Source organism: Macaca thibetana, chromosome 5 (genome assembly GCF_024542745.1).
Source record: "Macaca thibetana thibetana isolate TM-01 chromosome 5, ASM2454274v1, whole genome shotgun sequence".
Lineage (NCBI taxonomy): Eukaryota > Metazoa > Chordata > Mammalia > Primates > Cercopithecidae > Macaca > Macaca thibetana.
Window position 1 is genome coordinate 50,263,549 of NC_065582.1, and position 27,256 is coordinate 50,290,804.

The following is a 27,256-nucleotide window of genomic DNA, read 5'->3' on the forward strand; positions in this document are numbered from 1 at the left end:
AACAGAGCTGGAGATGGGTTAGGGGAGGATGGTGAGGACTACAAAGGTCTCCCCACCTCCCGGGGGCCGCGGAGGCGGGGCTGGATGAAGGTCGACGTGCCTTCTCCGGGCGGGGCGCTGCCAGGCTCTCAGCCTCACTGTGGAGGGGCAGCCTGCGCCTGGGTACGGAGCCTGCTGCGCGGCGGACAGCGGGCGCGATGTATCTCCGCAGGGCGGTCTCCAAGACCCTGGCGCTGCCGCTGAGGGCGCCCCCCAACCCCGCACCGCTCGGGAAGGACGGTGAGTAAGGAGATCTAGCCCGGAGAGGAGGACGGGCGCCTCGGGTGCAGATTTCGCCCGCGCCCGGGTACCGGCCGGCACCCAGTTGGCCAAACCCGACCCAGAGCAGCAGAAGCCTGGATTGGAGGTCGAGGAGAACGGAGGAGACTCCCGGGAAGACGTCCCGAAGCTTCTGCAGGCTTTGGAAGTAGGGAACTTTCCGGTGTGCCTCTGAGTCCAGATTAGCTGGGTTCGCATCCTGATCTTGGACAAATGGCTTAACCTGTTTCCTCATCTATAAAATAAGGGCGATAATAGTTTTGCTTTTTAATGAGTTAATGTTTGGTTAAAAGCACTTAGAAACGTGCCTGGCTGACAAAGTTGTAGCATACCACTTTTATTGTTAGAGGCACTATTCGCTCTCCAACCTCCTGAGGAAGCAGAGGAAGGGTGGGAATGAGCCGGCCCTGTAAGCATTGGGAGGCAGAGAAGCAGGGCCCGCTCAGTGGACACTGGGCGAATGTTCGTGGGGTAAATAAATCTAACCCTCGGCAGGGTCTCAGCAGCCTGAACCCCGCGAGCGCCTGGCTCTGAGATCCACAACCCCCAAAAAGGAAGCGGCCTTCGGGGCACTTTCCTTTGAGGTTGCAGGTCGTCCTGCAGCTGCTTGGCTCTGTCCAAATATCGACACCTTTGGATCTGGGGATGCGCGAGAAAAAGCAGGGTACTCAGAAATTAAAGGGGGAGTTTCAGTGTGAACTGGAAGCTTATTAAATAAAAATGGACGTATAGAAAAGCGCCTCGTATAGTGCCTGGAACATAGTAGGTGCTTAGCAGGTGTGAGCAAGGAAGATTGTTTTTCTTCCCAGCAGCCTGCGGCTCTGGGACCCGGCTTGCGCTCCGGGGCGGTTCAGCCCCAGCCGCCTTTCCCTAGTCCCCATCCGTCACCCCTCTCTCTTCCACTCCCGATTGGGGAACGGTTCTTAGACAACATCGTGAAGCGTTTTTAATGCTGTCTTCGCTTCCCCTCGCTTTCTGAGGCTTCCGAGGTAATTTTAGCCCAGAGTATCCGGCCGGAGAAAAAGACGTGCGCGGAGAATTCCATGGGCCGATTTTTTTCACGTTGATTGGGCCTCTGTTGGTGGTGGTGGGAGAGAAGGACGAGGTCTAACCAACTCGCTTTATTTTTCTTTTAAAATGCTGGTGGGAGGAAGTTACCCCTCAAGTATCAGAAACAAGACGTCTTCGTTTTCCTAGATCTTTATTGTCTTTATTTTTCTAGACCTTTATACCAAATAATATAGAGCTTTTAAATATATATATATATATATATCTCCTGATGAAGTAGGGAGAAGCCATTTATTTTAAACTTCGTAATATAACGGGACTGCTCTGTAGGGAATGGGGAGAAAGATTAGTCCTCTGACCGTGGCCTTTCGTTTTATCTGTCTGCGTTCCCCACCGACAACGTGCGCGCCTGCACGCACACACAAACACACACACACGCACTATTTTTTGTAGCTGCAGAAATTCCAAATCATTTTCTTCCCAATTTGCGGCAAAATAGAAGTAGTTTAAAAATTTTAAATACGTATCTAGCAATGCTGCTTGCAAAGGTACTGGTCTTTCTCTAATTTTCAACTAACTACTATTTTTGCAGCACTTAAAATGTAAGAACTATTATTGACTGGAAACAAATTTGTCTTCTGTCGTGGACATTAATTAATCTTTTGTTGATACTTTCTACTTTGATGAAAAATAAATTTTTTTCAGTTTCATTGAAGGAAAAATTTTTAACTGTGTCTCATCACATTTTGTTCTCTCCTTTTTGCTTTTAAAAGGGTAATTTTTTTTTTTTTTTTTTTTTTTTTTTTTTTTTGAGACGGAGTTTCACTCTTTTTGCCCAGGCTGGAGTGCAATGGCCTGATCTCGGCTCACCACAACCTCCGCCTCCCAAGTCCAAGTGGTTCTCCTGCCTCAGCCTCCCAAGTACCTGGGATTACAGGCATGCGCCACCACGCCCAGTTAATTTTGTATTTTTAGTAGAGACGGGGTTTCTCCATGTTGGTCAGGCTGGTCTTGAACTCCCGACCTCAGGTGATCCTCCTGCCTCGGCCTCCCAAAATTCTGGGATTACAGGTGTGAGCCACTGAGCCCAGCCTTAAAAGGGTAATTTTTAATGAATAAATAAGTTTATAATAGATAATTGGGGGAAAAACAGGTAAAATAGGAAATGGAATTCACCTGTAATCCTACCACTCAGTGAACATAACTAGTTACATTTTAGTATATTTAGTTTTCCAAACCGTTTTTTTGCCTCATTCCTTCCTTATGCACATTATTTCCACAAATCTGGGATAGTCCCATACAGAGTATTTTGCTATGACTTTTCACCTAATACATTGTAAATATTTTCTCACATAAGTAAATATTGTTCTGCAAGTTATGTCTATTTGTTTCACATTGTATGAATGTGCTTAAATTTGTCTAATTAATCCTTATTGAAAATTTCTCATTTCATTGTCTTTTTAAGTAACTTGTCCATCATTATATTTGTATTTAAGTCTATTTAAATCTCTGATAATTTTAGTTCTATTTAAAAAATATTTCTGATATTTTTGTCTGTTTGAGAAATATGAAGGCTGTATATTCCCTGTTTGATCACAGATGTACTTTTAAGCCATCAGAAGTCCCACCACAAGTCAAAGCCATAACCTCTTCTCATAGCCTTTGGGGCACATTAGAAGGAAAAAAATTTTTTTCCAAGAAATGGCCATTTATATCCAAACTAAGAACATAAACAGGAAATCATTGTGATTTTGCTACTATGAAGGTTTGTAAGCAGTGCAAATGTCTTAAGATTTGCCCTGTGCAAATCATAGTCTTCCACTAGTCCCTGCACCCCTATACTTTATGTTAGGCCACATCAAATTGCAGGTTGGACATGCTTAATCTGAAAATCTAAAACCCAAAATGCTCCAAAATTAGAAACTTTCTGAGCACTGACATGATGCCACAAGTAGAAAATTTTACATATAAGTACTTAACACAAACTTTGTTTCATGCACAAAATTATTCAAAATATTGTATAAAATTACCTTCAGGCTACGTGTGTAAGGTATATATGAAACATAAATGAATTTTGTGTTTAGACTTAAGTCCCATCCCCAAGATATCTCATTATGTGTATGCATATATCTCAAAATAAAAAATATCCAAAACCCAAAACAATTCTGATCCCAAGCATTTTATTTTATTTTAATTATTTTTTTGGGACAGAATCTTACTCTGTTGCCCAGGCTGGAGTGCAGTGGTACAATCACAGCTCACTGCAGGACTCAAGTGATCTTCCTGCCTCAGCCTCCCGAAGGGGCTGGGACTACAGACGCATACCACCACTCTCAGCTAATATTATAAAATTTTTTTTGTAGAGATGGGGTTCACCACATTGCCCAGGCTGGTCTTGAAATCCTGGGCTCAAGTGATCCTCCCACCCCTGCCTCCCAAAATGTTGGGATTACAGGCATGAGCCACTCCACCCACCACTAGCATTTTAGATAAAGGATATTCATCCTGTACTTTGTACCTTCTGGGTCACGAAACGCTCATACACGTTACACCTTCTGCCTCCAGTGCCATTCTTCTTTCCCCTTATTTATCTGACAAACTCTTATTTTCCTTCAAAACTCAGGTCTCTTCTATTATGACAGTTACCTTGGCCAACTAACTGAATTTTTTCTCTGCATGTAGCTTGACTTAGCACTTATTACATTTGCCATACAACATCACAATTATTTGTCTGTATGTTCATATCCTCCTTCTAGACTATGAATGACTTGAGACAAGGGACCTTGTCTGTCTTGTTCACGGTTGTATTCTTAATGCTTCTAACAGTTCCAAATACTTAGTAGATGCTCAGTTGTGTTAGTTGAAAGAATACATAAATGTCTTTACGTCTTTATCTTTAAAATAAAGAATTTGAGTTGTATATACTTTAAGCTCCTTCCAACTTTGAGTTTATTGTAAAAATTTCAATTCCAGGGCATTATAGGATATGCAAATGTTAGTACTACAAAATAAATATGTTTAAATATAATAATATAGTACTTTTATCTGTTTCTGTTAGTTTATACAGAATTATACTTCTATTTCAGATACAACCTTGTTGCAACATTTGGCTTAAAAACCTTTATATGCCCATATTTGCTTTATAAGAGAAAAATTGAGATTTCTTTCTATATCTACATTTGTATTACAGATTTATAGAAATATGATGATTTCAACATAAATGCTTGATTTAACATATAAATACAAATTGTATTACATTTTAGGTATAAACATACTGAATTCATTATAAAATTATCATTTTCATTGAATCCTGTAGTGGAGTACATATAGTACATGGCTTTCTTTTGCTAATGTACACTTCATTTGGCTGTTAAAATTGTTTAGAGCTTTTGTCATTTTTCCTTACCCACACCTGCACCCCTTCCAAGAAGGCCTGATGCTCAGCATCAAGATGACAGGTTTCATGAGTGTTTATCAAATTAGATTGGGAGAATGTCAAGTGGAATTATTACCCAGCCTTGTAATACCGTATTCCCTTAAGCTAAAATCACTTGATGTTAATGATTCTAGGTTCACTGAGGAGAAAAATTTTAAAAGATGTAATTATTTAAAATAGTTTTGCTCAAGTAGTAAAGCTAACTGTGTTTAAACGTTGTTTTCCTAGCATCTCTGCGCCGGATGTCATCTAACAGATTCCCTGGATCATCTGGATCAAATATGATTTATTATCTGGTTGTAGGCGTCACAGTCAGTGCTGGTGGATATTATGTAAGTGATTATATAACCACAGTGCTCAAGAATTCATGTATTTTACAACTCATGGTAAAGCTCAAAGCAATGTCGAGATCAGGACATGGGATTAATTAAATATACAACATAGCAATAGATTTAAGTGTCATTAAGCATACACATCTGAAAAATACCTTGCAATCATTAGAAATACAGGTTTTTCCTAAGAATGTATTAACTAGACTATTATGAAGGTTCTTCATTTTTGTTTATTTTTAAATTTTATTTCATTTGAACCTCAGCTTTCTAAATTATGAAGATTTTTGTATGTGTAAAGTCAGCATTTCTTAATACCATTAATATGGATGATTTTCAGTAAAAATAATGTTATTATAAATGCTAATAATGATAGCTGATACTTGAGTGTTTATCATATGCCAGACTCCTGGATCATTTAATGATTAGAACAATTCTATAAGGTAGGCACTATTATTAACATTTTAAAATAACTATTTTGAAAGATTAACTTAAAAATTAATATAGGAGCTGGGCGCAGTGGCTCACACCTGTAATCCCAGCACTTTGGGAGGCTGAGGCAGGTGGATTACCTGAGATCAGGAGTTTGAGGCCAGCCTGGCCAACATGGTGAAACCCTATCTCTACTAAAAATACAAAAATTAGCCAGTGTGGTGGTGCATCCTGTAATCCCAGCTACTCAGGAGGCTGAGATAGGAGAATTTCTTGAATTTAGGAGACTGAGTTTGCAGTAAGCCGAGATCACACCATGGCATTCCAGCCTGGATGACAGAGTGAGACTCTGTTTCCAAAAAAAAAAAAAAAAAAATTAATATAACTATTTAAAAAATTAATAGTCTTTTTTAGAGCAGTTTTAGGTTTACAAAATAATGAGCAGAAAGTACAGAAACGTCCATATACCCCCTCACACCCCCTCCTCCTTTCCCATATTAAAATCTTGCATTGATGTGGAATATTTGTTAAAACTGACAAGCCAATATTGATATATTATTGTTAACTAAAGTCCAGGGTTTACATGAGGATCCACTCTTTGCGTTGTATATTCTGTTTTTACAAATATATTACAATATCATACAGAATAAATTATAGTATCATACAGAGTAGTTTCATCACCCTAAAAATCCCTCTACTCCACCTACTCATTTCTCCCCCTCTCCTCCCAATCTTTTTACTGTCTCCATAATTTTGTTAGTTTTAAATTTTCACACAGTTTTATTATTTGAAAAATTCATATTTGTTCATAAGTTTTTAAAAAATGTAACATAGATATATATAAAATAAAAAGTATATTTTCCTTCCCAGTCCCCATGTTAATTCCCTCCAGGTAACCACTGTAAGACAAAGGTTTTAATAGTGAGATTTTGGGACTAAAATAACAGACATTTTTTAGGTAAGTAAGATAAGCCTGTTGAGTCATTCACCATTTTGTCATAAACTTTCTAAATCAAAATATAATCTTTATTAAGAATAAAAGTAGGCCAGGCATGGTGGCTCACACCTGTAATCTCAGCACTTTGGGAGGTCAAGGTTGGTGGATCACCTGAGGTCAGGAGTTCAAGACCAGCCTGGCCAACATGGTGAAACCTCATCTCTACTAAAACACAAAAATTAGCCAGGCGTGGTGGCAGGTGCCTGTAATCCCAGCTACTCCGGAGGCTGAGGCAGGAGATCACTTGAACCCAGGAGGTAGAGTTTGCAGTGAGCTGAGATCGTGCCACTGCACTCCAGCCTGGGCGAGACAGCCAGACTCTGTCTCAAAAAAAAAAAAAAAAAAAAAGAATAAAAGTAGTGCAGTCGCTCATGCCTGTAATCCCAGAACTTTGGGAGGCTTGAGTCCAGGAGTTTGAGTCTAGCCTGGGCAACATAGTGAGACCTCATTTCTACAAAAAAATTTAAAACTTAGCCCAGCGTGGTGGTGTGCACCTGTGGTCCTAGGTACTTAGGAGGCTGTGATGGGAGGATCGCTTAGGAAGTTAAGGGAAGTTAAGGTTGCAGTGAGCCGAGATTGCACTACTGCACTCAAGCCTGGGCAACAGAACAAGACCCTGTCTTAAAAAAGAAAAAAAGAAAAAGAATAAAAGTAGAGCCTGGAGTGGTGGCTCATGCCTGTAATTCCAGCACTTTGGAGGCCAAGGCAGGAGAATTGCTTGAGGTCAGGAGTTTCAGACCAGCCCGGCCAACATAGCGAGACCCCATCTCTACAAAAAATGTTAAGAAAGAATAAAAGTAGAATAAGCAGAAATTCTTTGTAAACTATGAGTACACAGTCACTATATTTTGGTTTGGTCCTACAACAATATGAATAAAGGCAGGCCGGGCGCAGTGGCTCACACCTGTAAACCTAGAACTTTGGGAGGCCAAGGCAGGATCACGAGGTCAGGAGTTCAAGACCAGCCTGGCCAAGAAATGGTGAAACCCCATTTTTACTAAAAATACAAAAATTAGCCGGGCTTGGTGGCGGGCATCTGTAATCCCAGCTACTCTGGAGGCTGAGGCAGAGGTTTGCTTCAAACTGGGAGATGGAGGTTGCAGTGAGCCAAGACTGCACCACTGCACTCCAGCCTGGGTGACAGAGTGAGACTCTGTCTCAAAAAAAAAAAAAAAAAGAAATATGAATAAAGGGATGTTTAGTCATAACTAGAAGCAGTTTCATAGACTATGTAAGACGGCCAAACCAAACCAAAATACATATTCTAATCCTCAGAAACTTATTTTTATTTTATTTTATTTATTTATTTATTTATTTATTTTTGAGACGGAGTCTCCCTCTCGCCCAGGCTGGAGTGCAGTGGCGCGTTCTGAGCTCACTGCAAGCTCCACCTCCCGGGTTCACGCCATTCTCCGGCCTCAGCCTCCCAAGTAGCTGAGACTACAGGCGCCCGCCACCACGCCCGGCTGATTTTTTGTACTTTTAGTAGAGACGGGGTTTCACCGTGTTAGCCAGGATGGTCTTGATCTCCTGACCTCGTGATCCGCCCACCTTGGTCTCCCAAAGTGCTGGGATTACAGGCTTGAGCCATCGTGCCCAACCCAGATTTTTTTTTCTTTTTTCTTTTCTTTTCTTTTTCTTTTTCTTTTTTTTTTTCTTTTGAAACGGAGTTTCACTCTTGTTGCCCAGACTGGAGTGCAATGGCACGATCTTGGCTCATCGCAACCTCTGCCTCTAGGGTTCAAGTGATTCTCCTGCCTCAGCCTCCCAAACAGCCGGGATTACAGGCATGCGCCACCACACCTGGCTAATTTTGTATTTCTAGTAGAGACGGGATTTCTCCATGTTGGTCAGGCTGGTCTCAAACTCCGGACCTCAGGTGATCTGCCAGCAACCTCCCAAAGTGCTGGGATTATAGGTGTGGGCCAGTGTGCCTAGCCCCGACATTACAGACTTTCTATTTTCACAGCATATTTTTTATTTATTATTATTATACTTTAAGTTCTAGGGTACATGTGCACAACGTGCAGGTTTGTTACATATGTATACATGTGCCATGTTGGTGTGCTGCACCCATTACCTCGTCATTTACATTAGGTATATCTCCTAAAGCTATCCGTCCCCCCTCCCCCTACCCCACGACAGGCCCCAGTGTGTGATGTTCCACATCCTGTGTCCAAGTGTTCTCATTGTTCAATTCCCACCTATGAGTGAGAACATGTACAGCATAATTTTTATACTGTAAAATTGTTTGTAATTAAGTAGTACAATTTTTAAATAAGGTATTTGGTTTCTGATTATTAAAAATTTAGAAGACACTATATATAAATAAATTTTAGAAATCTATCATCTTACCGTTAAAAGTTAAACCACTACCAACATTTTTTAAAAAGCTAAATTAATATAAACAATAGTAACTGAATAATGAGATTTTCATTTTTTAATATCATTTTCCAATATGAACACAGGCCAAAGAAGACTACTTAAATATAAAATGAAAGGAAGCCTGCACATTTCGTCTATGATTAAAATAGCTTCCGAATACTCTCTCTTTCTTTCCTTTTTTCCTTCTTTCTCCCTTTTCTCTCTTTTCTCTCCTTTCTCTCCTTTCTCTCCTTTCTCTCTTTCTTTCTTTCTTAGATGGAGTCTTACTCTGTTGCCCAGGCTGGAGTGCAATGGCGCTATCTCGGCTCACTGCAACCTCCACCTCCTGGGTTCAAGCGATTCTCTCACCTCGGCCTTCTGAATAGCTAGGGCTACAGGTGCGTGCCACCGCACCTGGGTGTTTTTGTATTTTTAGTAGAGATGGGGTTTCACCATCTTGGTCAGACTGGTCTCAAACTCCTGACCTCAGGTGATCCACCTGCCTCGGCCTCCCAAAGTGCTGGGATTACAGGCATGAGCCACCGTGCCTGGCCTGATTCCAGTTTTTGACTATTACAAATAAAGGTACCATGAACATTTGTGTACAGGTTTTCATGTGAACCTAGATTTCCATTTCTCAAGGATAAATGTTAGAGAATATTTGTATATGCCTGTCAGGATATTCTGGTTGTAGCATAATTTCCTTTTTTTCCTTTTTAGTTATCTTTGGCTAAGATAGTGCATTTATTTCCTTCCCTTTTAAAAAAATTTTTATTTTAGGTTATGGGGTACATGTGCAGGTTTGTTAATAGGTAAATTGTGTGCCATGGGGGTTTGATGTACAGATTGTTTTATCACCCAGGTAGTAAGTATGATACTCAATAGGTAGTTTTTCTCTCCTCACCCCCTGTCTCACCTTTCTTCCTTTTTAAAGCATTCAATTTAATAACAAAGGTTTCCAAAAGGGAAGTAAAAGAGTAAGTGGTGTGCACTGGTTTCTCTTCTTTGCTACACTGGGATTATGGTTTAAACGTCTAATGGTGATTACAAGGAGACTTGAGTGTACCTTGTAATGTGTAATGTGGCGTGACAAATCTTAAAGTTCAAGATATAAACCTAAGCATACATTTACTTTCAGGCTTACAAGACAGTCACATCAGACCAAGCCAAACACACAGAACATATAACAGATTTGAAAGAAAAAACAAAAGCAGAGATACATCCATTTCAAGGTAAATGAATTTCTTAATTTTTTATTTTTAATTATTTTTTGAGGCACTAATTTCCATCCGTTTAGTCTAGCAATGAACACTATTTGCTTTTGGCTTCTTTCCTAGCTTAATCCAGAATGACTCTGGGTATAAGTTCATTTAGAAAGAAAAAGCTCAACTGAAACCTGAAGAACACTGTTACACCTTTTGGATGCATGCATTTGACAAATGAACGTTTTACAGTTATATTGCTGACCAGTGACTTTTGACTTCTTGTGATAATATTACTTTCCGCTGCTCAGGCATCCACCCATGCAGGCATGAGCTTTCATTTTCCTCATTATTTAAAATAATAATATAACTAATTATCTTTCAGTTTGGGCTAAGATCACCTGTGTGCCTTTGTGCAAACAAGGTCCATTTGACACAACAGGATCAGTCGTGTATATTGAGTCCTTCATTTGATAAAATGGTGACCATGGGAACAGAAACTTTATATTTTCACTCTTTCGTTCCTTGCTTCCTACACTTCTTTCTCCCTCCCTCCCTCCCTGCCTTCCTTCCCTCCTTCCCTCCCTCCTTTCCTTCCTTTCCTCCCTCCCTCCCTCCTTTCCTTCCTTTCCTGCCTTCCCTTCCCCCTTCCCTTCCCACTTCCCTCCATGGGTTCTCCCTCTGTCAACCAGGCTAGAGTGCAGTGGTGCAATCATAGCCTACTGCAGCCTTGAACTCCTGAGCTCCAGCAATCCTCCTATCACAGCCTCTCAAGCAACTAGAACTACAAGCATGCACCACTATGCCCAGCAAGTTTATTTTTTATGTTTTGCAGAGACAGGGTGTCACTATGTTGCCCAGGCTGGTCGTCTTGATCTCCTGGACTCCTATGATCCCCTCCTGCCTCAGCCTCCCAAAGTGCTGGGATTACAGGCATGAGCCACTATGCCTAGCACCTTCTTGCTTTAAACCATACTTTTTTGCAAGCTATTATTATCAATTACTATGATCACTATTTAGGGATAGAGATATTAGGGGCTTATGAACCAGTTTTCACCTGTCATGACAATAAGAAGAAACAGAATATCATCAATACATATTATTGAATATAATCACGTGGTTATTTATAATACTAATAAAATAAGCATTTGCATAGAACTTTTTATTTTAATCCCCTTTTCATATACAGTATTGTAATTAATCTTTACAATAGCCCTGTGCAGTAGATATTATGAATACCCTATTTTACAGATGACAAAAATGAGGTTGAGAGAGGATTAGTGATTTCTGAGTCACCAGCTAGGAACTTGGCTACTCTTCCATGCTATCTCATATGAAAGGTGAATAGGGTAGCTGCTTATTTTTGTATTCTTCATCTTTGCCTAAGTAACATATTCAAGTGTATTTTTTTAAGTTCAAAGAGTTTACAGAAAAGCAGAACCCCCATTTTCCCTCCAAGAGGCAACCAATAAAACCAGTTTATTTGAATCCTCCTGGAGAGTTTTTGCAAATACAATTACGTAGGCATACAACTTACCCGCCTCCTGCTCCCCTCCCATTTTGCCCTAACAATACTAGCAGACTGTATACGTTGTTCTTTTTTTGCTGTTTCACTTGAGAGTCTACCTTGAAGACGGTTACACATCGGTGCATGTAGCTCTGTCTTACGTGTTTAAATGACCACAGTGTTTCATTGCCTTCCCGCAATCTTTAAATTAATACCTTGCTTAATGACTCATTCTTAAAGGTGAAAAGGAGAATGTTGCGGAAACTGAGAAAGCAAGTTCAGAAGCCCCAGAAGCACTTGCAGTGGAAGCCGAGGTGGTAGATGCTGAAGAAAGTCCCAGTGCTACAGTTGTGGTCATAAAAGAGGCATCTGCCTGTCCAGGTCACGTGGAGGCTGCTCCGGAGACCACAGCAGTCAGTGCTGAAACTGGGCCAGAGGTGACAGATGCAGCAGCAAGGGAAACCGCAGAAGTAAACCCTGAAACAACCCCAGAGGTTACAAATGCTGCCCTGGATGAAGCTGTCACCATCGATAATGATGAAGATACAACAGAGAATGAAAGCTCTGATGAATATGCTGAACTAGAAGAAGAAAATTCTCCAGCTGAGTCAGAGTCCTCTGCTGGAGATGATTTACAGGAGGAAGCCAGTGTTGGCTCTGAGGCTGCTTCCGCTCAAGGCTAATCTCCAGCTGGTAGACATTTCAGCAACAAATGCCATAGAGTGTCTGATAAGTGCTTTTGTGTTTTTAGTACACTTAGTTTACAAAAAAAAAAAAGACATTTTCTAGAAAATGTTAATGTGTCTTGAAGATTTTTGGCATCCACTGATAGATTTTAGGACTGAGAGACTTGAGATTGTACATTTCTTATTACTCTTCTACTGTCTGAGATCAGAATATGACATTGCAGTAAAGAGCTTAAATAGTTTCATCTTTGGCTTTTTTTTTCCTAGACATTTTTCTTTTATCACTCTATCTCTGAATTGACATTTTATATGAGAGAAATTGAGCTATCCATACAACCTGTATTTACTTTAATTTTGCTATGCTTTTAGCTTACTTTATTGTATGGTATGTAGGTCTAAAATATAGTTTGAGTCAAATAAAATTAGAAAAGCTTTGGTGCTTCTACTTTTTTCACTAATATTTGCATGTACAAATAATACATATTAACATACACATACATAACATCACATGAGAAATGCAAGCTTTCGTAATATTATTGAAGAAACAGCATATAGTCTATGGAGAACCCTGCATATAACAATATGTATGCCCTCTCCCATCTATAGTACTTACAAAGGGGACTATGTAGATATTTTCTGTTTCAGTTCAGTTCAAACAATATTTATTGAGGATTAACACTTTGTGCCAGGAATCATTCATTCATTCACGTGATCAACAAATATTAGCTGAGCACTTACAACATAATAGGCATTGTTTTAAGTGTTCCCAGTTTATATTCTAGAGTGGAACCAGGTAACAAGACAAATGAGAAAATTATATAGTATATTAGATACTGATAAGTGCTAAGGATAAAAGTAATGAAAATAAAAGGATTGTGTTAGTTCGAGGTGGAAGTTGTAATTTTAGGTAGGATGGCTAAAAGAGGCCTTACTAGGAAGGTATCTTTTGCGTAGAAACCTGCAAGATATATAAGGGACCATCCAATGGTAGGAGTTAGGGGGATCTGCCAGGTAAGGGAACAGAAAAGGGCAAAGGATCTAAAACAGGATCATGCTGGGAATTTGAGAAATTGTGAGGTGGCCAGTGTGGCTAAAGTGGAGTGAAAAAGAGGGAGAGTAGCCAGAGATGGTCTCAGAGAGAAAGGGAGTGGGGAGGCGAGGTGGGCTAGATCATGCAGGGTCATGTAAGGTTTTGGCTATGGAGTAAGTTGGGAAATTGTAGTGGACACTGCCGACGCTCTGCCTAGATCCCCTTAATTGGGCTCCTTAACTGGGTACATTTATCCCCAGCTGCTATGGGTGTTATACCCCACGCACCACCATCACCATAGGCAGTTCACAACCAATGACTGACTGCCATAGTATTACAAAAGGTGACACCGACTCTGCAGTACAATTGAATAGTTCATGCTCCAGCCCACCCCAAGGAGCAGATTGAAGTTGATCTCTGGCGAGATGACTTCCCTGCTTAGCTCTTCCCCCTGCCCTTTTCTGCTTTCGTCCCTCCATTCTCTGGGGAATACTCCTCTCATAGAAGACCGGCCAAAGAATTCCTGTTTCTAGGGAACGTCACTTTAGATCATTGGTACTGGAAGTGATCCTAGGAAGCAGGCTCTAAGAATAGGATTCTGGAGTTGTATCACTCTTCAGCTAGAGGGCAATGAGACCTTGCACACACATACAAATGCATTTTCCTCCATTTTCTACTAAAAATAACAGAAACATACTCAAGAGGGATTAAATGACAGAGATTGTTATTACATAACTAGATAGATTGTTATTATATAACTAGATATCCAGGGTTGGCTTATTTCATGGCTCAGTCATCAAGACCCTGGTTGTATCTGTTGTCCTGCTCTATCAAGAATGTTTTGGGCAAGGCACAGTGGCTCACACCTGTATTCCCAGCATTTTGAGAGGCCAAGGCGGGAGGATCACTTGAACCCAGGACTTTGAGACCAGCCTGAGCAGCCTTGTCTCTACAAAAAAACCAAAAAATTAGCCAAGTGTGGTGATGAATGCCTGTGGTCCCAGCTACATAGGAAGCTGAGGCAGGAGGATCACTTGATCCCAGGAAGTCAAGGTTGCAGTGAGTCATGTTCATGCCACTGTACTCCAGCCTAGGCGACAGAGCAAGATTCTGTGTCAATAAAAAAAGAATGTTTTGGCTTCATCCTTCTGGTAATCATAGGATGAATGGCCACAATTCTAGGTATTTTACAGAGTCTACCAGGAGTGTTTCAAAAAAATAAAAAAAATAAAAAAAAAAAACAGGCCAGGCAAGGTGGCTCATACCTGTAATCCCAGCACTTTGGGAGGCCAAGGTGGGCAGATCACCTGAGGTCAGGAGATCAAGACCATCTGACCAACATGGTGAAACCCCGTCTCTAGTAAAATACAAAAAATTAACTGCGTGTGGTTATGCGCACCTGTAGTCCCGGCTACTCGGGAAGGGACGGAGGCAGGGGAATCGCTTGAACCTGGGAAGCAGAGATTGCAGTGAGCCAAGATTGCACCACTGCACTCCAGCCTGGCGACAGAGTGAGACTCGTCTCAAAAAAGCAAAAACAAAAAAAAAGAGTTTCCTCATCTTAAAAAAACTTCATACTTTTTTTATTCTAATGTTCTATTGTATAAAATTTCAAACACAAGTAAAGAGAATAGTATAATGAATCCTTATGTGCACTCCACCCGGATTTACCAATTATCAACTCATGGCAAATCTTGTATTCATATTCCTATCCATTGCCTTTGACCACCACAATGGAGGGCCCACCTACAGCTAACACTAATTTGAGACATGTGAATAAGGTTATAAAGTCAAATCTATGATACTGGATATATGTCTGTAAAATAATAATAATTGTTTACTATTGTTAATTATCTAGTCAATGATCAATGATCAAATTTTCCTCAACTACTTCATAAAGGATTTCTCTCTCCCTTCAGTTTGTTTCTTAAGTCAAAATCCAATTAAAGTCCACAAATCGGTGGCCGGGTGCGGCGGCTCACATTTGTAATCTCAACACTTTGGGAAGCTGAAGCAGGCAGATCACCTGAGGTCAGGAGTTCAAAACCAGCCTGGCCAACATGGAGAAACCCCATCTCTACAAAAATACAAAAATTAGCCAGATATGATGGCGGGTGCCTGTAATCCCAGGTGCTTGGGAGGCTGAGGCGGGAGAATTGCTTGAACCTGGGAGGCGGAGGTTGCAGTGAGCCAAAATCACGCCATGGCACTCCAGCCTGGGCGACAGAGCGAGACTCCGTCTCAAAAAAGAAAAAAAAGTCCACAAATGGTAAATACATCTTTAAGTCTCTTTTTCTATAGATTGCTCCTCCATCTCTCTTCTACTTTTTTTTGCAATTTATGGTTTCAATAAAGTGACTCATTTGATCTGTAGAATTTTTCACTCTGGATTTTGCTTATTGCAACCATATGTGTTTGTCTTGTTTTAACATGTTCCTCTCCCCCATATTGCTTATAAATTGGTATTTAGATTTAGAGGTTCGATCATTCCTATTTATTTATTTATTTTAGGGACAAGGTCTCCCTCTGTTGCCCAGGCCAGAGTGCAGTGGTGCTATCATAGCTCACTGCAGCCTCCTACTCCTGGGCTCAAGCAATCCTCCAACCTCAGCCTCCCAAGTGGTTGGGACTACAAGCACATGCTATAATTTTATATATTTTTTTTTATAGAGACAAGGTCTCCCTATGTTGCCCAGGCTGGTCTTGAACTCCTGGTCTCAAGTGATCCTCCCACCTCAGCCTCTCAAAGTACTGAGATTACAGAGGTGAGCCACTGTGCCTGGCTTTGGCAGGAATTATCTGTAGGTCATGTTCATACATCCATAAGGAGGTGCATATTTGGTGCTTTTCTCTTCGTGATGTTAGAAGCCACTGATTCATTATTTTATTAGGAGTTGTTAAATAGTGATACCCTTTCTCTATATTCTTTCCATCTGTTCCTTCCACTTCCCAATGTAGAATCATTTTGGCTTATCGTTCTTCTCATTTTTTTATATAAGCTATATATATATGTATCTATATACCATATAGCATATATATAACATATAAAATATGTTATATATAGCTTATACAAAGAAAAAATGGAAAGGATAAGCCAAAATCCTTCTTTCTTAGCTATATATATATACACAGAGAGCTTAAGAAATTATATATATAAATAAACATATATATGTATAATTATATATATAATTATATAGAGAGAGCTTAAGAAATTATATATGTAAGAATTTAGTCACAAATTATTCCCATCCTTTATATATATAATATACATAACCTATATATATTACATATATTATTTTTTCTTAGATAAGAGGTAGTTTACTATACACATACATTTTTCTACCTTGCTTTTTGCATTCAACTATATGCCTGGAGATTACTCTAAATTGTAGATAGTAATATTTCTCATTGCTTTTCGTGGTTACATAGAACTACGTTGTATGGGCACCATGGATTGTTTATTCAACCAATCTCCTTCTGATGGACATTTGGCTTATTTCTAGAATTTGCTATTAGAAATAGTGCTGCAATGTATAACTTCATGCCTACGTATTTTTGCCACTGTATCATTGGGATAGATTTCTGAAAGAGGGATTACTAAGTCAAATACATATGTAATTTTGCTGCTATTACAAAAGTCCTTTCATAGGAGGGCTACCATTTTACATCCCCAAAACAACAATGTATGTGAGCGCCTGTTTCCTGTTTTACATGCAGAAACAGCAATGTATGTGAGTGCCCTAACATTTGGGTTTTTGCTCACGTGACAGATGAAAAATATCTCAGTGCAGTTTAAATTTGCATTTCCCTTATTAAGAGTGAGGTCGGGCTGGGCCCAGTGGCTCACGCCTGTAATCCCAGAACTCTGGGAGGCTGAGGCTGCAGATCACTTGAGCACAGAAGTTGGAGACCAGCCTGGGCAACATGGGTGAAACCCTGTCTCTACAAAAATTACAAAACATTAGCAGGGTATGATGGTGTGCGCCTGTAGTCCCAGCTACTCAGGAGGCTGAGGTGGGAGGATTGCTTAAGCCTGGGAGGTCAAGGCTTCAGTGAGTCATGATTACACCACTGCAGTCCAGCCTTAGTGACAGAGTGAGTCCTTGTCTCAAAAAAAAAAAAAAAAGAGTGAGGTTGGACATTAAACATTTTTTTTTTTTGAGACGGAGTCTTGCTCTGTCACCCAGGCTAGAGTACAGTGGTGTGATCTTGGCTCACTGCAACCCCAGGTTCAAGTGATTCTCCTGCCTCAGCCTCCCAAGCGGCTGGGACTACAGGTGTGTGCCACCACACTCAGCTAATTTTTTGTATTTTTAGTAGAGACAGGGTTTCACCATGTTACCCAGAATGGTCTTGATCTCCTGACCTTGTGATGCGCCTGCCTCGGCCCCCCAAAGTGCTGGGATTACAAGTGTGAGCCACCGCACCCCGCCAAAAAAATTTTTTTAATATACTTTTTTTGTAGCTACAGGGTGTGACTATGTTCCCTAGACTGGTCTCAAACTCCTGGCCTCAAGAGATTCTCTCGCCTCAGCCCCGCAAAGTGCTGGGATTACAGGCATGAACTACCACACCTGGACTTTTTTTTATGGTTAAGGACCATAAAAACATTTTTTTTTTTAATGGTTAAGGACTCTATGCATTTCTTTATCTGCAATCTGTCTGTTTATATCTCTAGTGCATTTTCCTGTAGTGTGTCAGTCCTTCTGTTTTTTAGAAGCTCTTTATATGCTAGGGACATTAAACTTTAGTCTGTGCTATAAATTACAAATATTCTTCCAAGTTTGTGATTTAACTTTTTATTTTACTTATGGTATTTTTGTAGTATAAGATTTTTTTATTTCAGTGTAATCAAATTCAATATTTTTATGTATTGTTTCTGAATTTTGAGCCAATGTTAACACAGTAGATTGAAAAAATATAGTCACAAATTCTTCCCACCTTTTTGTATAGACTCCTGTTAAGTGTGACTTTAGGCCAGGCATGGTGGCTCACACCTGTAGTTACTGCACTTTGGGAGGCCAAGGCAGGAGAATCACTTGAGTCCAGGAACTTGAGACCAGGCTGGGCAATATAGTAAGACCCTGTCTCTACTTAAATTTTTTTTTTTTTTTTTACTTAAAAAATTTTTTTAAATTAAAAAGAAATGTGGTTTTACATATTTTCCCATCAAAAGATAGAGAATGTTTCTTCATTCCCTTTATTTTGGGCGGGACTTGTACTTTGTTTTGACCAACAGAATGCTATGGAAGTGACTTTCTGAGCTCTCACCCTCTTGAAATCCTGAGACTACCACGCAAAGAAGCCTGAGCTACCCTCCATGAGAATGAGAGATCACAGGGAGAGAGGTGCTCCATCTACAGCTAACAGTAACCTCAGATGTGTAAAGGAGGCCATCCCAGATCATCCAGCTCCAGCCACGATGCCGCATGACTTCAGTTATATGAACGACCCCAGGAGAGACCAGAAAAGAACAACCCAGCTGAACACAGACCAAATTGATGACCCGCTAAATTGTGAGCAAATAAGATGGTTGTGTTCTAAGCCATGAAGTTGGGGTAGTTTGTTAAGTAGCAATATGTAGTTAAAATACTTAGGAAATAGGCCAGACTCAGTGGCTCACACCTGTAATCCCAGCACTTTAGGAGGCCGAGGCAGATGGATCACCTGAGGTCAAGAGTTCGAGACCAGCCTGGCCAACACGGCAAAACCCTGTCTCTACTAAAAATACAAAAATTAGCTGGGCGTGGTGGTGGGCACCTGTAATCCCAGCTACTCAGGAGGCTAAAGTAGGAGAATCACTTGAACCAAAGAGGTGGAGGTTGCAGTGAGCCCAGATCACACCATTGAATTCCAGCCTGGGTGACAAAGAGCGAAATTCTGTCTCAAAAAAAAAAAAAAAAAAAAGGAAAGAAAAGAAAAGAAAAAGAAACAGAAATACTTGAATTTGACACACTTTTTTTTTTTTTTTTTTAGATTTAGTATCATTGCTTTTCACATTCCTCAATGGGAATGAAGAAAGAACTAGCTGTGCTTAGCAGAAACAGATTCTGTCGGGCTTAGCCTTGTGGCCAATTGTTACCTTTTCTAAATTCTTTTCAGACTTGCTAAATGCGGAAATGTGACTGCATACAGAAGAATTTATTTTTTTCATTTTAAAGTTCAGTATTATTTAACATGCTGAGGCAGGAGGATCACTCAAGGCCAGGAGTTCAAGACCAGCCTGGGCAACACAGCAAGACCTCATCTCTACAAAAAATTAAAAAATTAGCTAGGCATGATGGCATGTGCCTGTAGTTCCAGCTACTCAGGGGGCTGAGGTGGGAGGATCACTTGAGCCCAGGAGTCTGAGGCTGCAGTGACCTATGGTAGCGCCAATGCACTCCAGCCTGGGCAATAGAGCAAGACCCTGTCTCAAAATAAAATAAGATAAAATAAAATGACCCTTTGAAACAGCAGCTATCAGACCGGGCGCGGTGGCTCACGCCTGTAATCCCAGCACTTTGGGAGGCCGAGGCGGGCGGATCACAAGGTCAGGAGATCGAGACCACGGTGAAACCCCGTCTCTACTAAAAATATAAAAAAAAAATTAGCCGGGCGCGGTTGTGGGCGCCTGTAGTCCCAGCTACTCGGGAGGCTGAGGCAGGAGAATGGCGTGAACCCGGGAGGCGGAGCTTGCAGTGAGCCGAGATCGCGCCACTGCACTCCAGCCTGGGCTGGGCGACAGAGCGAGACTCCGTCTCAAAAAAAAAAAAAAAAAAAAAAAAAAGAAACAGCAGCTATCAAATCCAAAAGCACTATGTTTTATTGATCTTTTTTGAGTATAACGAAGGTTTAACAACAGTATTCCATAAAAAGCATTTTTACTGTTATACCATTGACTGATCTTTTTTTTTTTGAGATGGAGTCTGGTTCTGTCGCTCAGATTAGAGTGCAGCAGCATGATCTTGGCTCACTGCAACCTCCGTCTCCCGGACTTAAGTAATTTCTTTTGCCTAAGCCTCCCAAAGTGCTGGGATTACGGGCATGAGCCACAGTGCCCGGCCTGACTGATCGTAATACAATAAAAATGTACTATATATTGAAGAAGTCAAAGTGAGATAGAGTGTGAGGTATAGAATATGAAATGATTGCAAAAGCTAAAAATTGGCATAGAAGGCTGGGTGCAGTGGCTCACCCCTGTAATCCCAGCATTTTGGGAAGCCGAGGTGAGTGAATCACTTAAGGTCAGGAGTTAGAGACCAGCCTGGCCAACACGGTCAAACCCCATCTCTACTAAAAATTCAGAAATTAGCCCAGTGTGGTGGTGCACGCCTCTAATCCCAGCTACTCAGGAGGCTGAGACAGGAGAATTGCTTGAACCCAGGAGGCAGAGGTTGCAGTGAGCCGGGATTATGCCACTGCACTCCAGCCTAGGCAACAGAGTGAGACTCCATCTCAAAAAAATTAAAAAATGAAAAATTAATTAATTGATTAAAAAATAGGCACAGAATCAAATAGTTCAGTTACTTCTCTTTGATGTAGACAAGAGATATAAAGGAAGCCTAAATTAGAAAATCTAACACATTTTCCGGCCGGGCGCGGTGCCTCAAGCCTGTAATCCCAGCACTTTGGGAGGCCGAGACGGGCGGATCACAAGGTCAGGAGATCGAGACTATCCTGGCTAACACGGTGAAACCCCGTCTCTACTAAAAAATACAAAAAAAAAAAAAAACTAGCCGGGCGAGGTGGCGGGCGCCTGTAGTCCCAGCTACTTGGGAGGCTGAGGCAGGAGAATGGTGGGAACCCGGGAGGCGGAGCTTGCAGTGAGCTGAGATCCGGCCACAGCACTCCAGCCTGGGTGACAGAGCAAGACTCCGTCTCAAAAAAAAAAAAAAAAAAAAAAGAAAATCTAACACATTTTCCAAACACTGACATGACCATAAAATTTAAATATTAATGTATTAATGGCTGGGCATGATGGCTAGTGCCTGTAATACCAGTGCTTTGGAAGGCTGAGGTGAGAGGATTGCTTGAGGCCAGAAGTTCAAGACCAGCTTGGGCAACGAAGAAAAATCCTGTCTTTACCAAAAAAAAAAAAAAAAAAAAAAAAATTGCCAAGTGTGGTGGCACATGCCTGTAGTCCCAGCTACTCAGGAGTCTGAGTTAGGAGGATCACTTGAACCTGGAGATTCAAGTCTACAGAGAGTCGATCACACCACTTTACTCTGGCCTGGGCAATGGAGCAAGACCCTGTCTCAAATACATAGATAAATAAATAAATATTATCTTAATTGTGAAAAAAATGTATTGAGCAGTCTTTAACAATAGAGCTGAGGTAACCATTTTTGTCCACTTTTTAAAGTGTGAATTTTCTATTACAAAGTACAGTATATGCCACAGCCAGTTTTTGAGAATTCAAGCTGGATTCAGGGGAGATTAGATTCTGAATGTGTTAGTGGTTTTGGTGCCAACTATTTGTCCTGTCAGATAGCATTCATTGACTAGAAACAACACTGTCCAGTATAATAAAACACATTATATAATGTTTTTCCCCATTGAATAGAATCACTAAAAAAATTTCTAGAAAAAAATTATTTTATTTAGCTTTTAGGGTAAGATTTTAGTGAACAAGTTGGAAGAATTATGAAAGTTAGATATTGTTATTTGATTTTCACACATGGACATATAATTTCAAATAATCGTTGCTCAATTTAATAATTAAACTAATAAAAAACTCATGTTCTGACATTATTTCTTATGGATAGTGATTTCCAGGGGAAAAAAATGGATTAAGAGCATATCAGCAGCTCACTTCGGCAGCACATATACTAAAATTGGAATGATAAAAAGAAGATTAGCATGGTCCCTGCAGGAGGCTGACATACAAATTCGTGAAGAGTTCTGTTTTTTGAAATAAATTTAAAAAGAATTAAATTAGCTTTTTCCTTTATCAAGTGGCATGATGATGAGAAGATTGTGGGCATTACTGCTTCCCCTTTAGGAATGAGAATTCCTCACATATCAGAAATACTTTCATTCAGAACTAGGAAAAGGAACGTTCCTTTGCAGTAGAAGATTCTATGAAGATTGTGGTTATATCTATAATGTCTCAAATAGAAAACAAATAGAATGAAAAATTAACCCGAGTTTTAAAATTCATTTTAAGATTAGATGGTAATTAATTAAATTCACTATGCAGTGATTTTATTAAGATGTCCAGAATAACAGTTGTTATAAAGTCACAGTGCAGATATTTTAGTCATATAGAACTTTCAATAAAGAAAATATGTCACATATTTCAAGAGAACTCAAGGACTAGCAAAGTATTCTGAGCCCTTTCAATTTTACTTCTACCATATCTCTCACTCCTTCCCATTCTCTGCATCTCCAGATTGTTACCTTAGTTCACTTCTTCATACCTGTAAACTCTAAGCAAATATCCCTACTGTTAAGTTCACAGAATTACTTACCTTCTAAAATGGCAAGTCAATTGTGTTAACTCCCAGCTAAAACTTCACTAGCCTACCATAATCTGATTGCAGACATTTAATTTGTTATATCCTGCCGGGCACGGTGGCTCACACCTGTCATTCCAGCACTTTGGGAGGGCGAGGCAGGCAGATCACCTGAGGTCAGGAATTTGAGACCAGCCTGGCCCCAACGTGGTGAAATCCCGTCTCTACTAAAAATACAAAAATTAGCCGGACATGGTGGTTCATGCTTGTAATCCCAGCTACTCAGGAGGCTGAGGCAGGAGAATCGCTTGAACCTGGGAGGCGGAGGTTGCAGTGAGCCGAGTTTGTGCCATTGCACTCTAGCCTGGGCAACAAGAGCAAATCTCTGTCTTAAAAAAAAAAAAAGTTTTGTTGTGTCTTTACAGTCAAACTTCTTATATTATGACATTGAAGGCAACCTATACTTGTTCATTCGACAATCCACACCTGTTTAGTCTCTCTCCACACTTATTTTCTGTCCTTACTCCTATTTTCCTGCAGCCTTCAGCTACCTTCCCTTCCCTATAGATCCAGACATCCTAAATGATTTAACTGCATTATTCCTTGAACTTGCCATCCCGTGTTGTGCCCCAAAGATCTTACACAGGTAGTTCACTCCATCTAAAAAGACACTATCCATCCCTCAACCAACCCAACTCCTTTCTAACTACTCAACTAAACATTACCTGCTTTGTAAAGTCTTTCCTTGCCTGACTGAGCTGACCCGATGACACCTTCCTTTGTGCTACCCTGTGCCTTTACTAGTGCATTCATGATTCTGATTTGCAATTATTTGTTTATATTTTAGAATCCCTCACTAGAATGAAAGCTGCCTGAAAACAAAGACTACATTAGGGCCTCAATAAATGTTTGCTGAATGAAATCGTGAGGCTTGTGGAACTGTGGCCTGTTTTATAGAGCTGAACCCTGTGAATCTGCTGGTATTTGGCCATTTCTGACCTACCAAAACAGCCATTTCATAGGGTTCAACCTAACTATATTCCAAAAGGTAAATCTTGGCCAGGTGCGGCGGCTCACGCCTGTAATCCCAGCACTTTGGGAAGCCAAGGTGGGTGGATTACCTGAGGTCAGGAGTTTGAGACCAGCCTGGCCAACATGGTGAAGCCACGTCTCTACTAAAAATATAAGGTGGTGGGAGCCTGTGATCCCGGCTACTGGGGAGGCTGAGGCAGGAGAATTGCTTGAATTGGGTAGGCAGAGGTTGCAGTAAGCTGAGATCACACCACTGCACTCCATCCTGGGTGAGAGAGCAAGTGTATGTGTGTGTGTGTGTGTGTGTATATACATATATATGCCTATTTTGTGTGTGTATGTATATATGTGTGTGTGTGTATACACACACATATATACACATACACACACAAAATAGGCATATATATGTATATATACATATACTATATATACACACAATAGGCATATATATACATATATATGTATACATACAATAGGCATATATATACATATATACACATATATATGCCTATTGTTTCTTTTCTCAGTACAAAGCCCAGTTGTTATGCTGAATGGAATGCTCATTCCATTTGTACTTTTTTTTTTTTTTGCTGGGGGATGTTGGCAGGGAGGTGAGGAAGGAGCATTCTATTTATTGATATCTTGTTCATGTTTCCATCTAGACTGTTGTCCTTCAAATCTTTGTTAACAAACTAAAGAGGCCAAATGTAGGACTGGGGTTCAGCAGCGCTCTGGGGAGCCTTTTGAGCTTTGGAACAAGCATCATCACATTAATCAGTTTACATGAGAACTGTAGCTGCAGGCAGATTCCAGTGCAATTACATGTGCCACCTCACATTATTTTAGCTTCATTGTTCCTGAAGAGATTGTTTCCCAAGTATTCAAACCTGACTCTTCATGTAAGAGTGACTAACTTTCTCCTAAGCTGAAAGTTGACAAATACTCAATATCCTCATATTATTCCTTTAAACCTGCTCAGGAATCAAGTCAGTATAATAAAGTTGATATGAGAGCTCCTAAAACCACTGTCCTTAAATATACTGCTTGTGAGCTGAGGAGAGGAGGCAGATTTGAGCCCATCTTCTGTCTCCTTGCTCAGCCATCTTGCAATAAATTTTTCTCTCTAAAATAATAAAAATAAAATAAAATAAATGAATAAAGTTGATACGAGAGCTAATACAAGTTCTTGCAAAGGCTTTTCTTATCCAATCATATCTCATTTCAAAAGACTTATTCAGGAAAACAACAGTAATGAAGCAGGGTCCCAGGACCATCTTAACTCCCTTTTACCTGTTGGCTATTTGGTTGCAGTAACATTTCCTGCTTCTCCCTACAGTTCAATTTCCTGTTTCCTCACAACTCAGTACTAATTGGAGGCAGAGTTTCTCATATTTTTGTCAGCACACACAGTTGGCCATCATCTGGACTGTCTGAAATTTCTTCGCATGAATGAATTTTTTGTCTAGTCAAGTTCCCATAGTTTGAAGTCTAATATAAATACAGGGCTAAAAAATATACCATTAAAAAATGAAGGAGCCGGGGATGGTGGCTCATGCCCGTAATCCAGAACTTTGGGAGGCTGAGGTGGGCGGATCACCTGAGGTCAGGAGTTCAAGACCAGCCTGACCAACATGGAGAAGCCCTGTCTCTACTAAAAATACAAAATTAGCCAGGCGTGGTGGCAGGTACCTGTAATCTCGGTTACTCGGGAGGCTGAGGCAGGAGAATCACTTGAACCCGGGAGGCGGAGTTTGCGGTGAGCTGAGGTCGTGCCATTGCACTCCAGCCTGGGCCACAAGAGCGAAACTCCTTCTCAAAACAAACAAACAACAACAACAACAACAAAAACTGAAGGAAAGGGTGTGTGTGTAGGGGGTGACTTACTCTACTGAATATAAAGACTTACAAAGCTATTAAGAATTAAGATAGTTGGTAGAGGACAAATAGCTAATAGAAAAGAATATGGAACTGAGATAAATGCTCATACATATATGTAAATTAGTATATGACTGGTTACAAACCAGAGAGGAAATGATGGGCTCTTCAGTAAATGATGTGGAAACTACTGGGTACCCATATGGAAAAATATAATAAAGTTAGCCTCTTACCTCGTAATATAAGCAGAAAAAATTGCAAATGAATTAACAAAAAATGAAAAGAAAAATTCCAAAATTTTTTAAAGAAAATACTTTTGTAACTTCAGATAAGGAGGGATATCTCAAAGCATAAAATTACAAAACAGAAGGAACCAATTGATAAATTGGAGTATACTAATATGAACAATTTTTTTTTTTTTTTTGAGACTGAGTTTCGCTCTTGTTGCCCAGGCTGGAGTGCAATGGTGTGATCTCGGCTCACCGCAACCTCCGCCTCCAGGGTTCAAGTGATTCTCCTGCCTCAGTCTCCCGGGTAGCTGAGATTACAGGCACATGCCACCACACCCAGCTAATTTTGTATTTTTAGTAGAGACAGGGTTTCTCCACGTTGGTCAGGCTGGTCTCGAACTCCCGATCTCAGGTGATCCCCTTGCCTTGGCCTCCCAAAGTGCTGGGATTACAGGTAAACAATTTTTATACAACAAAAGTCACCATAATGAAAGTGAAAAAATAAGCCATAGGTAGAAGATATATGCAAGACATAAAACTAGGAAGGACTAGGACTAAGATTCAGAATATTTGAACAATTTCTACCAATGGACAAGAAAAAGAGAAACACTCTAAATAGAAATTCACAAAGAATAAGAATTCATAGAAGAAGAATGCTGAATAACTAATACATATATAAGACAAGATCTTCAACTTTACTGGTAACCAGGGCAATGCAAACAAAAAACAATTAATATGTAAACATTTTATACCCATCATCTTTACAAAAATTTCAAAAATCTAACAATGCCAAGCAATGCATTTGTATATATAGTGCTTATTGGTAGAGCTGATTTGAAAAGGAATTTGACAATATCTAGTAAAGATGAAGATACTCATACATACCCTATGACCTAGCATTTCATTTTTAGGTATGTACCCTATAGAAACTCTGACATGTGCTCAAGACGGTGAGTACCAGAACAGTACCAAAAACATTGTAAAAGCAAAAAATTAGAAATGACGTAAATTAGACCGGGCGCGGTGGCTCACGCCTGTAATCTCAGCACTTTGGGAGGCCGAGGCAAGCGGATCACCTGAGATCGGGAGTTCGAGACCAGCCTGACCAACATGGAGAAACCCCGTCTCCACTAAAAATACAAAATTAGCTGGGCGTGATGGCAGGCGCATGTAATCCTAGCTACTAGGGAGACTGAGGCAGGAGAACTGCTTGAACCCAGGAGGCGGAGGTTGTGGTGAGCCGATATCGTACCGTTGCACTCCAACCTGGACAACAAGAGTGAAACTCCATCTCAAAAAAATAAATTAAAAAAAAATACCTAAATTAATATTAATAGAAAATGGAGAAATAACTTATGGTTTGTTGCTACAAC

General features: G+C 40.3%; 2 protein-coding genes and 1 non-coding gene across 4 annotated transcripts in view; 2 read left to right on the forward strand and 1 right to left on the reverse strand.

Annotated features, from left to right (window-relative positions):
* Positions 1 to 27,256, reverse strand: part of RAB33B (RAB33B, member RAS oncogene family) — a 312,558-nt gene that overhangs the window by 203,521 nt on the left and 81,781 nt on the right. The window lies entirely within an intron of this gene.
* Positions 18 to 12,712, forward strand: MGARP (mitochondria localized glutamic acid rich protein). 2 transcript variants are annotated; one of them, XM_050790258.1, is made up of 4 exons: positions 18 to 279; positions 4,991 to 5,094; positions 10,023 to 10,116; positions 11,834 to 12,712. In XM_050790258.1, the coding sequence occupies exons 1-4, from the start codon at positions 198 to 200 to the stop codon at positions 12,274 to 12,276; spliced, it is 723 nt and encodes a 240-aa protein (XP_050646215.1). In that variant the 5' UTR covers positions 18 to 197; the 3' UTR covers positions 12,277 to 12,712. The 2 variants fall into 2 exon arrangements, with proteins under 2 accessions (XP_050646215.1, XP_050646216.1); XM_050790259.1 differs by lacking the exon at positions 18 to 279 and adding an exon at positions 1,201 to 1,307.
* On the forward strand, positions 22,098 to 22,202 carry LOC126955797 (U6 spliceosomal RNA). Its single transcript, XR_007726092.1, has one exon. It is a non-coding gene; the product is annotated as a U6 spliceosomal RNA (small nuclear RNA).